Below are 12268 nucleotides of genomic sequence, written 5' to 3'. Positions count from 1 at the left end.
ACGGAGGCGTGTGTTTTACAGACAGCAGTGCAGGTGCGTATGAATCTATGCCCAGGGACTGGGAGCCCGGTGGCAGGAAGATGCAGGAAGGTGACAGCAAGCTGCTCCCCTACATGCAGAGAGGATCCATTGCGGTCCCGGGGTTGTGAGGGGGTCCTTTGTGGCTCTAACTGTTGGCAAGGCCTATACCACTCAACCTGCCATTTTCTCCCAAACTATTGGTGGTTTTTTTTTAAGATTTTATTTATTTATTTGACAGAGATAGGGACAGCCAGTGAGAGAGGGAACACAAGCAGGGGGAGTGGGAGAGGAAGAAGCAGGCTCATAGCGGAGGAGACTGATGCGGGGCTCGATCCCAAAATGCCGGGATCACGCCCTGAGCCGAAGGCAGACGCTTAACGACTGCACCACCCAGGCACCCTTCAAACTATTGGTGTTTTAAAATGAAAAACAAAGGAAAAAGAAAAAAGTTGCTAGGGTATAAAATTTCTACAGAAAGAGTGGCTCTGTGGCAGATCGAGAGGGAGTGCGCAGGGCAGGAAAGGAGCAGGAAATCACCCTGCAGACCCTTAGGTTTGTAGAATGGCTCTCTATTTACAATTCACCTGTGCATAAATTTGTCTCAGGTAACTCCTAACTGCCCTGTGAATTTGACAGGCAAGAATTATCATGTCCAATTTGCTGACGCTAAAGATGCTGATGGAGAGATTTAAGTGCCTTTTCTTCGAGCCACACAGCTGGAACCCAGACCTCCTGGTAGGGCCCATTCACTTTGCCCTGGGCCAGAGTTCCTGTCCCTTCAGTCCAAGACGCCTTTAACAAACACATACATCTCACACAACCCCCTCGCATGGACTCTCCCTAGCCAGGATTTGTTCAGCCCTTACATTCTGTAATTTATATTTTCAGTAACCATACAGGTTGTTTTCCCATTTTCTTTTTTTTCTTTTTTTTAAGGATTTTATGTATTTATTTGACAGAGAGAGAGACAGCCAGCAAGAGAGGGAACACAAGCAGGGGGAGTGGGAGAGGAAGAAGCAGGCTCCCAGCGGAGGATCCCGATGCAGGGCTTGATCCCAGGACCCTGGGATCACGCCCTGAGCCTAAGGCAGACGCTTAACGACTGAGCCACCCAGGGATCCCTGTTTTCCCATTTTCTAAACAAAAACTTATTTATCAGACCGCCTTAGAGTTTTCTGATCACCTCTAACTCCTCCAGCCTCCCTCCATCCCATGCTCAGATTCTGTTCACTCCTCCAGACTGAGGACTCTGTTCAAAGTCATACTGAAGGGTTGTCTGGGGATTAAATGAGGACAGTGTGTGTGACGGAGAGCACCAGGAGGTGTCCAGAGACCCACCACACAATGAATGGCTCTGAGCAAAGTGAATAACCATAATACCACCCCAGTCCAGAAGGCAGTGTGGGAGAGGAAGAGGGGCCCAGACGTGAAGTCAGAACTTCTTCCCGGAGAAGTTAGCAAAATGTCTGTAGGCTTAGTTTCCTCATCTGTCAAAGGAATGTGATGATATTTCCTGCAGTGTGTTTTGAGGCTGAAATAAGAGCATCTATTTTAAAACTCTATGTAACTGTAAAGCACTACTGAGTGGGAGAGACTGTGGCACCCAAGCCAAAGACATTTTTTCCAAAACCCCTACTGGAAGAGCTGGGAGGGCCTCGTCTCCAACCAGGTATATCTCAGTATAACTTACTACCCCCAGACACTGCGAGGGCCCTTAATTTCCTGGATATGGTTAGACTCTGGAACGTGGTCGACAGTTTCAGCCAGATGAAAGTAAGCACCGAGTATTGATCACTGTGCACAACCCAAGCCTCAAGACGCCCGCTCCACAAGCACAGTCCTGGGCAAGCCTGCACTCAGGTAGCAGCCAGTATGGTGGAGGACAGACTAAGGAGCAGTAATGTCTAGTCTCAGAGGTAGGTCCCTGCACCATATGGCTCTGCCTTCAGGTCACTGGCAGCTTCTGGGTCTAGACCATCCCTGGCGTGAAGAAGTTCACAGCGCCATGGTGGTTTCCCTGGGTGCTGCTCTAGGTCTTCCCGGAATGTTCCAGTCATACTGTCATCACAAGATATCCATTTCCAGACATACAGGCAGGGATCCACACTTTTAGCCTCTGAGGAATCCATGAGGGCTTTTCACCTGTCATTCATCATCTTTGGCTCTTTTAAAACTACAGAAATCAACTCTCATTTCCCTCACCAGATCCTGTATTTATTCCAACTGCCCCCAAACACTCCCCGCATTTATACTCTTGCCCCCGCAAGCCTTCCTTCTCTTCCCTCCTTACCTTCACTGCGTAGGCTGTGGTGCCCCTCCCTCTCAGGAAACGGTTCTCCACCCATCCCTGGCCATCACTTATTCATTCCACTGTATTTATGGTCTCACCTGTGTGTGTCAGGCACTATTTCAGGCACCTAGGATACATCGGTGGGCAAAACGAAAGCCCCTGCCTCATGAGCTGGCATTCCAGGGTAGGGGGAAGAACCAGACAATGAGCCATACCTCTAGAAAACAGGAATATCACACAGTGTGCTAAATGATGATCCGTGCTTTGGAAAAAATTGTGCCAAGTTAGGGGGATCGGAGGTGCTGGGGACAGTCAAGGCAGGGGCAGTGTCAAATAAGATGGGCTTTCCTGGGAAGGGGACGTGGGCACAAAGCAAAGATGTGAAGGCAGTGAGGAGTTACGGTGCAGATATCTGGGAGAGGAACTTTGGGGCAGGAGCAGCAGCCATGGTGGCTGGTGCACACTGAGCAGGGGAGAAGGACAGAGAGGAGACTGGACAGGGGACCGGATTCTGGCTTTTATACTGAGCAAGAAGGGAAGACACCGGTGCCTTCGAGAAGAGCTGTCCCATGATCTGACACATTTCCAAAGGACCACCTTGCTGTCTCTAGGAGTCAGGGGAGGAGGCCCAGACACCACTCAGAAGGCAAACGTGGTAACCCAGGTGGGAGGTGAGGGTAGCTGGCGACAGAGCAGGAGCATTAGAAGTGGTACAAAATGGTCAGAGTCTCAATCTGTTTTGAAAATAGAACAGTATTTCCTGACAGACTGGATGTGGGTGTGGGAGAAAGAGGCGTCCAAGATGGCTGGGGGGTTGGGGCCTCTACAGTGGGAGGATGGAGTTGGTATCCACTGGGAAAGACAGCAGGTGAAGCGTGTTTGCATGAGGAGGACAGGAGCTCAGTGAGGACGTGTCTCTTTGACCTGTCAGTAGACATGTCAGGGAGACAGTGGGGCGCACAGTCTGAGGTCAGGGCATGGAGTCAGCCGCATACCGGTGCTATTCAAAGCCACAGACAGTGGTGAAGAGGACCAAGAGAGGGAGAAAGACAAAGGAGAGACGAGGGCTGAGCTGGGGCCTCCAGCATGAAGAGGGCAGGACCCTTGTGCTCACAGCCACTGTGGCTGACTTTCTGTTCGCTCTGGAAGAGGCCCACGAACAAATGGCAGATGTAACTCGAGGCAGATCGTGGGTCCCCACCTTGTGTCATCACGCTGAGTTCTGCTTCAGTGCCCAGGAGCATTGGCCGTGGCCCTTCTCCTCCCTGAGGAGTTGCCTTGTTCTCTGGCTGAGGCTCCCCTTCCTTTGTGTGCCCTCTGGTCTTCCTTTATTTCTGGGGTCTGAAATAATATTTTCCAGAGGGAAGACCCAAAGAGGAACCCAGGCAATTGTTAATGGAAGTCCCTGGAACGTCAAAAAATGCTTCCTAATACCCCAAACTGGAATCAGTTTGGGTGTCGGGGACAACAGCCTTTCCCAACATTCTTCCTGTTAATTCTTCATTTTAAAGTCTATTCCAAAGCAGAAAGTGCTGAGAAGCCTGGATCCTTGCCTTAGGGATATGGAGAAATAGTCCCAAATGGTGAATTAAGAAGCCGGGGATCGGTTCTCAGCTCCAGCACCAGTAATCCCTGTGACTTAGAACAATTAACCCCATTCTCTGGGCCTCAGCTTCCTCAAATGTACATGGGGGAGGGGGAACAGGGGGAGGTGGTCTCGGTGGGCCCTTGGGATCTAGCATTCCGTGATTCTGACTGGGCTTTTTCTGATATAGTTTGAGGCATTTTCATGTCCCCTCAACTCCTTGCAGATTCTGGAGGCGTGTTCCTTTCATAAAGCTTGGCTCACATGGAAATTCTCCAGAGAAAACACCCTAGAGGGACCTTCAGGGAGAGGAACAGGACAAGGACCATGTCAGGTGAAAGAATGCTGGCTTCTGGGGGGCCCAGAGGATTTGTGTAGGTGCCTAAGTGCTAGTCCACAGAAGTGACCAGAGCAGGAAAATCAAGTGAACTAACCACGGTCCTAGCTGTGATCTTAGCTGATGAGGAGCAAGGCGGGGACAGGGAGGAGGAAGAAGAAGAGGGAAATGGTGGCTTCTCTTGGAGGAGCATGAGCCAGACGGTGTTAAAGGCATCACGCCCATGGTCAGATTAACTCCTCAGAGCACTTATTCTCCACAGGAAGAAATCGAGCATACAGGATGAACAGTTTGCCCAAGATCATATGGCTAACAGGTGGCAAGACTGGGATCTCAAAGCCACTTCCACAGAACCCATTGGCTAAATCCCTGGGCCAGGCTGCCTGGGCATGGTGTTGTAAGGGTCCTCGTTCAGTGCACCGCCAGCACCAGGAGCTGGCACAGAGCCATCCAACCTAACTTCTCTGTGCCTGTTGGTGCTGCCAGTGCTGGTCCAAGGGAGCCCAGCCTGCCCCAGGAATGCTCAGACAGTGGTCTGCATACTCCCGACCTACGCACCTGATTGATGGGACTCAGAAGAAAAGGGCAAAGTGTAAAGCAGCCCCCACTACCCTTGCCCCCTTGACATTTGCAGCTTGAGAAGAAAATGGGAGGAGGAGGGAGTCTCAGGGGGAGGGTGGTAACAAGACTGGGGAGATGGGCCTCAGCTGCAGGGAGTGTCCAGGGACATCACTCAGGGGCCTCTACATACTGGCCCCAGGTCTTCCCTGCCCAGGCTCCTGAAGCTAGCAGCACCTTTCCGCCACAGACCCACAGGACAAATAATTGCCCCTTACTGGCTTTTAAAAATAATAAAGCAAGTTTGGCTCTTGCTCTGATTTTGGGGCCTGGAATGACAGGGGAAGGAGTCATCCTGAGTCATAGGGAGAGTGTGGCACGTCCACCCCCAGGTTGAGTCACGGAGCTCCACACACACACTCCAACCCTCTCTCCAGTCTTCAACCCATAGTGCCTACATGGGGCAGCAGGCCTGGCCCTCTTGGTCTGCCTTTCCCTTCCCCCAACCGTAGCAGAGAAGGGGCCAGAATGGGCACAAGGGCAGGGCAGATGCCCCCGCCAAGAACAGAGATGAGGGGTCCAGGCAGATGGTGGCCTCATCCAAGAATGTTAGAGAAGACACAACTTAGCAGACCACCTGGCCCAGGCCCATCTCCACGTATCCCACATGAGTGCACAGACTATCTGCTGATACATGAGTTTTACAAATGAGGACTCAGAAGGCCAGGGGCAGGAGACAACTCGCTCATTCTCACAGCTTGTTACTAGCAAGGCCAACCAAGAACCTGGCCCCTGACTCCCCATCAGGTGTGTTAGTGTTGGGGGTTCAACTGGTGGAGTTACCAGACATTGTCTATATATATGACAATGGTCAGTGTGGCCAGAGCTGGTTCTAAGGTAGATTAAATCAAGATTGGCGATCTCAGGCTAAGCTGGGTGGAGCAGACTTGATCCTGACATCTCTTTACACCTCTGTTCCCTTTGCTGGATCCTTTCTTCTGTTGCTCATGGATGTTCCTCCATGCCTCTTCCCACTTTCAACACCACCCCTAGTCCCACAACAAAACTAATGCAACTATGGTCCCTGTTTCCAATATACTAATTCATACTAGGGTGGTAGTGAGTCAGTAAGCAACCCTTCCAAAAAGTAATGTTACCCTTAGGAGAAGACAGTAATGCTCAACCTAAGACTGGATATCTGGTGTGTCTAATATAAGACTTTCAGGAACATGACACCTGAGTGAGACAGATATTCTCTACCCTCCACCCTCCCCTGGCTCTACAAAGGCAGTTTTCTACTCTGCTTGGAAATAAAGTCATCCCTCGAGAGATTAAGCAGTGTGTCTGACTATTAGCAGTCTAGTTGGCAATGCAGGAGCCATTTTTGAAAGCCCCTAGGCCTCTGCTAGGCAAGGCTTGCTGTGTGGGCAACGACAGAGCACCGTGAGGTCAGATGTGATAGGAAGTCAGGCCTGATAAAGCGGCCTGGTATACAAGTTTTCCCAAAGCTGTTGCCTCGAGAAGTGCCCTGCAGGCTTGACCCGAGAGGTCCACGGGAACCTGTTTTTGTGTGGACATCCTGGTTTGGGTTTTTAGTTCAGCCTGTGTTGGATCATCTGAGTGCTCCAGCAGTTATGACCCGTCAAGGCTCCTCTTGCCCTCTGCCTTCTGCCTCCTTCACTTTCCCTTTTCCTCTAATTTTCTTTTCTTTCATTTCCTATTCTCATCTTTCCTGTCCACATACAGCCCTCTCCTTTACCCTAAAATAGAAGAGTGGAAGGAAGCTGTCACAACACACCCTTGGTTTGGCCAGCCAGCCATCTGGGCCTAGCCAGTGTCTGTTACTTTAGTTCCTACAGGCCAGCAAGCTACTGTCGGTGTGGTTGCCAGAAAGCTGCTAAGGCGAAGGGACCTAGAACATTCCGTGAGCTGGTAGAGAATGTGAGAGATCTCTACCACAGGTGGGTTCAAAAACACCCACGAATGCCCCCAAAAAAGCATAGCCTGCACCATTTACTCTTCATATTTACTGCGTCTCTTCTCTCTGTCCCCCTTTCTTCTCTGTCCTTCTGGGCTTGTATGTTCTCTCTCTCAAATAGAATTCACTGATGTTGTTAGCACTGCTGACAAACTGATTTCATTCATTTATTCTTCATGGGTTTCTTCTGTTTGTTATTTGAGTGAAGGATATTGGCTGTCTTTCCCAAGGGAAGATAAAACTACCTTGACAATTGAATCAATCTTGTTTAGCATGAATTATTGGCAGGTAATAGCACCTGGGGAGCCATCAGGCTCCAGGTGAATAACACAGTGACTCCTGAGGCTTAAGCTACTTGCAGCTGTATGAGCTAGCCACAGTGCAGCTAATAATCCAGTTGTCGCCGCTGTCCACCTTCTGCAGTCTAGCACACAGAGACAGGAAGAGTAAGAGTGAGCCAGGAACCAGCAACCCCCATACTCTGTACCTCTCCACCAGTCCCCTTGGGGCCAAAGACCCCCTTCAAGGAAGTTCCAAAGAGGCATTTCAACTGTGTGTCTGTAACCACAAAGATTCAAGAAGCGCCCTTCTCCTTCTGGCTAGAATTTTACTACGAGAAACAGATGCAAGCCAGGAGGTTTCCAACAGGGTGGACAGGTAGAAAAGGGGAAGGGGGGCTGCTCTTTCCGCTTTCTACAGCCTCATCTTTGGGCTTTCTTTCATTTTGCCCTGCCCTTTTCTGTGCAGTGGTTTTGCCTCCCTTGAATCCCCCCCTTCCTTCCTTTTCCTTAGCACCCCTCCTCCACAGATCCATCTCCAAAGACCAAAGACCCCCTCCACAAACCAAAATGGAAATTCTAAGAACTGCTTTCAACTCCCCATATTTCCTTCATTTGCCCTTAAATCTGAAAGCCACTGACATCTACCCTCACCTTCTATATATCCCAGTTGACTTGTGCTTATTTAAGCCTTGCGTCTCCCTAGCAAAGTTCTTCATGCGACTTCAGAGGATTTACAGTTTAAAACATATTTTACTTTGGCCTCCTTAAAATTCCCTCCCCTGCTGTCACCTCTGGTGGCTCTAAGATTCAGCATCTCCCACCTCCTCCACACCTATAGGGCCACAGTTTGGTTCGGGGTTGGAAGAGCAGATAAAAGGATAATGAAGACCTCCCCACCTTAACCTACACTTGCTGGCTCCTGACAATGAAGGTGATGTCAAATGTTTCTAGAAGCCCCTGACTCCTGCCTCTCTCTGTGTGTACCAGCCTGATAACCAACCAGCCAATCTCACCAATAAAACCCCAGCCTCTCAGCCTTCCACCACCCCCACAACACTCTTGCAACTGAACCATGCATCCTGTCTTGCGGACCAAATTGAGATGAGATTAGAGACAGTGGATACAGAGAAGCAGAGAGTAGAGCTTGGGGAGTGGGGAGAGATGCCAGCTGGACTGAGATCTTCAGGTGGTCTAAAATGGAATTTATATTAGATCTACTCCCTAAGTTCGGGACAAGAGTACTTAAAAAAAAAAAAACAGTTCTGTAACAGGGTAGCTAGTAAAAGACTTGCATGCTCCTGCAACATTGCTTTTGACTCATGTTTCAGAGGAGTGTAGAATTTCAGTGACTCTGATATTATAGCCATTGTCTCAATGGCACCAATGGATTGTGCAGACCTGTTCTGCGGGGCCTGTTCATGACCTAGCCAAGAGCCAGCCTTCCCTGGAGGGAATCAGAAGGTAATCTGCACCTTTCAAAGTCAGCATGTCCAGGAGGGTGCAACAGTGGCTTATGGTTGCTTCAAAGTACTCTGTAATGGCCTGATCTTGAGAGAATATCCTGGAAGACAGCTTGGTTGGGTATTACAGCCTAGATATCTACTACCTAGCCTTTAATATCTAGTAATCCTTGCCTCCTGGCAGTCGAAAGAAAGAAAGAAAGAAGAAAGAAAGAAAGAAAGAAAGAAAGAAAGAAAGAAAGAAGAGAAAAGAAAAGAAAAAAGAAAAGGTCTCCTTTTTATATGGTTAAGAGCTATTTTTCACAACCTTTTAGTTCTCCAGAGAGACTATGTAATGTTAACAACAGGAAAAATCCCCTCTATGTAGGAGAATCCTCTCTTCACTAGCCTCTAGTACTCCCTGAGTTTCATCCTTCAGTGTACTGTGCATGGTCTAAAGATGGTCCCCCAGTGAAAAGGAACAGTGAGGACATTCCAGAAACTAAGACTTCATCCACTGAGGTGATAATTTCTCATTTGATCTTGCACTTAATTTAGAAAGACAGTTTTCCAGAGAATATCCTATTTGCTGCCTGGTGCCACTAATGTTGTCATTGCCAGTTATACCAAACCTAGGTAATCTGCATAAGTATACTGAAGTAAGGTAATTGGGTTTTCCTTTCTATCTGCCTTTAGCCTGTTAGCTGGAACCACCAGCCAGGACTCTTTCTGCCTCACCTATGGAATAATCATCTTATTTCATTTATACAAATTGCATGAACAAATTAAGTTAATTGCCCAATATCTTTAAACCCCTTAAAAATTACCAGATCATTAGAACACAAAGATGAAATCATTGGCTGCTCAGTGCCTACTGGATAGAAAGCCGTATGAAAACTCAGCCAGAATGTTCAGAGTAGGTAAGCAGCTCTGTTGGCTCCCTCTAGAAGGGTAGTGCGGGTAGGGTCTCCAGGCTCACGGGGCATGAGTCTTCAGGGATTCTTTCTGCCCTTCTTCCCCAGAAAGACCACAGATAGGGAAACTAGCAGCTACCTTTGTTCCAGAACAGGGAACAAATCTGGGAAAGGGTCAGAGATGGATGGTGTAAGTACTCCAGGCTACCAACCAGTTCTGAATTTAGCTCAAAAAGTAGAACCAGTGCTAGGCGGTCTTTCAAGACAGGGTACCAGGGAATCACAGAGAGTGGCAAACAGCACAAACATGGCTCTGGGCTAAAGGAGCAGATGCCCAAACCCAGCGGGTCCAGTCTTCCCTTCTAGCTCACCAAGGGATTCCACTTGCAGCCAGGCAGAGTACCAAAGACTGGAATGACTACACGAGATCCTCTAGGAAATGTCCTTAGGGGGTTGGCAGTATGTCAGTGGACTGTGGGTTCTCTGAGGGTGAGGGCTGTATGTTAGGCTTCTTCTTATTGTTTCCACTTAGAAATCACCAAGGATTGCTTTCTGATTTTATTATGAATGGTTAGTTATTTTTGAGACATCGACAGATACTGCTCTAGTGGGTCAAAAGAGCCCTCTGAATAGCATAGCTTAAGGCCCAAGAAAAAAATTAATCTGTGACTCTCCAGATTCCCCCAAAGTGAGACTCCTAGGAGAGCTATTGTTCCCTGGGCTGGGAACCCAACGTAGGAGTCCCAGAGAGCCCCATCCTTCCTCTCCCGACTGCCCTCATTGCTCCTTCTGATTTCTTGACCCCTACCATAGAGATGTATCCTAAGGATTATTAATACATATTATTAAAATAATAAGATACAATCAAGGTGATTAGAAAACACGAACCCAGGTGGGTTCTCTTAATTGTCTCCATCCTGGTCCCATTCGGGACAGGATTGACCCAGAGGACTCTAAAACGTTTGCCCAGGGTTCTTAGGAGTGATGGGCAGCTTTGGCAGTTTTCGTGATGGATCCAAGAGGAGAGCAATGGCCTACGCCTGCTGGGAACTCTATCTGATGCCCTGGCATCGCATGTAGTGTTGATTTACCTCCGTCTGACCCTCACACTCTCTCCCCCACTGAAACACAGGAGGACAAGCACTCAAGCGACTAGAGATGTCTTCCATGTGTGTGTGTGTGTGTGTGTGTGTGTGTGTGTGTGTGTGTTTCTATGTTCTATCTCAGCCTGCTAGCCAAATTATAGTGACCCCACAGCCTCCAGGCGTGTGGACTGACCTGACAGCTGGTATTCCTTCTGAAGAAGAAACCGAGATCTAGAATGTGCTCTGTAAGGGACTGGAGAGGTGTCCCTTCCCTTCTCTTCCCTTGCCTCACCCTTTATCTCCATCATTCCCAAAAAAGGACATTTTACCAATTTACTGTANGGAAAAAAAGGAATTTGCTGAGAAATCTGTTACCAAAGAAGTATTTTCAGTCTGCAAGTAAATGTCTAGTTGTGCACATTTCCATCCTTCAAAACTTCCATTACATGTTTTCCTTGTTTGTACCTTAAAAACAGAAACACAAGAGCAACCATCTTAAAGTGGAGGGTAAAAGCAAAGTCATGACTTTCTAGAAAGAGTTAACAGCTTAGATGATCAGGACCAGTCGGGGGCTGAGCTCTGAGTGCTGGGGCCCAAAGAGTAGGGACATCTTCCCGGATATGGGCTCAAGGAACTGGAGGTTGCCCTGGGATACTTACCGGTGGCCAGTTTCTTCAGCTCCTGCCCCAAAGTGAACTCAGCAGTCAGACCCATGAGAACAGCTATGTTGGGTGTTAATAATAATATCCTAAATTGTGTGAAGAGCTTTAAAATGTAAAAAACATTATTTCACACCAATGGCCAAGGCTCCCCACACCTATAGACTAGTAGCTAAGCAGGGCCATCTCCCACCTGAACCTAAGCTTGAGGTACAGCCCTGCAAAAGAGGGGCTCGAGGACCACCTCTTTAGATCCTCCTCAGTGATAACTAAAACTGAGTTTCCCCCTAAACTTCAAGGGCCATTGCCCTTGACCTCCTTTGCTCAAAAATATTTGGGCAGGGACGTGGACTAAGGCATAAGCAAAGCCTTTCTCCTCCAGCTGGCAATGGCCGGGGGCCAGGGTAAGCTAAAGTGAAGAAAGTGCAAGCCCTCAAAGGTTATCTTAGGACACATAACTCATTTTAGAAAACAAAACCAAACCTCCCACCACAAAATTCAGAAGACCCCGTGTGTAACAAGTGTGTGCATTATTTCATTCGTGGCCAGAGATGGTCCTGAGTAGAGAATGCCTTCGGGTCATCCCTAGATGTGAGACGCACCTATGCAGAGCCCACACTCATGGTGATGTGCCAGAACCTGCCAGGCCTATGCTTTGTATTTCTTTCACTTGTTTCCTTTTGCCCTCTCCTGCCACGGTGTTGCTCCTGTGTTAGCCAAGACCTAGAGTACCAGGCATCTTCGTTGGAGACTCATTACAGCTTATTTCTATCTGCCTTTCTTTAAAGCCAGCTGAACATACCCAATGCTCTCCCTTTATGGTAAGACCGACCCTCCAGACCACGCTCTTAGCTTCTGTGACCCTCCTCTAACACCTCCACTCTCACCCACCCTGGTCCCCAGCATCTCTGGGAGCTTAGCCTCGCTCCCGCTGCATGTCGCCACCGTGTCTGTCCTGTGCCTCACCTGCCCGGTCGCGTGTGAGCTGTGAAGTGCTGTTGTGTAATGGTGTTCTGGTCCCTCCCTGACCTTTCCTCTGGGTGATAATTCACTGTGATCTTGACCATCTAATGAGCCACCGGGAGAGAACTGGACCCGAGGGCCATTTCCTGTTAACATCC

The 12268-nt window shown here is 48.7% G+C and overlaps 1 protein-coding gene across 12 annotated transcripts in view; it reads left to right on the top strand.

Annotated features, from left to right (window-relative positions):
• CACNA1C (calcium voltage-gated channel subunit alpha1 C) overlaps positions 1-12268 on the top strand; it is a 639879-nt gene that overhangs the window by 573873 nt on the left and 53738 nt on the right. For 10 of the 12 annotated variants that reach the window (XM_040641994.1, XM_040641988.1, XM_040641993.1 and 7 more), the window contains one exon: positions 11936-11968. The exons of the other annotated variants lie outside the window; for them this stretch is intronic. In XM_040641994.1, coding sequence (XP_040497928.1) covers positions 11936-11968 — 33 coding nt within the window. The remainder of the gene's footprint in view (positions 1-11935; positions 11969-12268) is intronic. 12 annotated transcript variants of the gene reach the window in all.

This window comes from Ursus maritimus, unplaced genomic scaffold (genome assembly GCF_017311325.1).
Source record: "Ursus maritimus isolate PB19 unplaced genomic scaffold, ASM1731132v1 scaffold_26, whole genome shotgun sequence".
NCBI classification, from domain to species: Eukaryota; Metazoa; Chordata; class Mammalia; order Carnivora; family Ursidae; genus Ursus; species Ursus maritimus.
The sequence above is the reverse complement of the archived record's forward strand: the minus strand, read 5'-3'. Positions and strand labels throughout refer to the sequence as shown.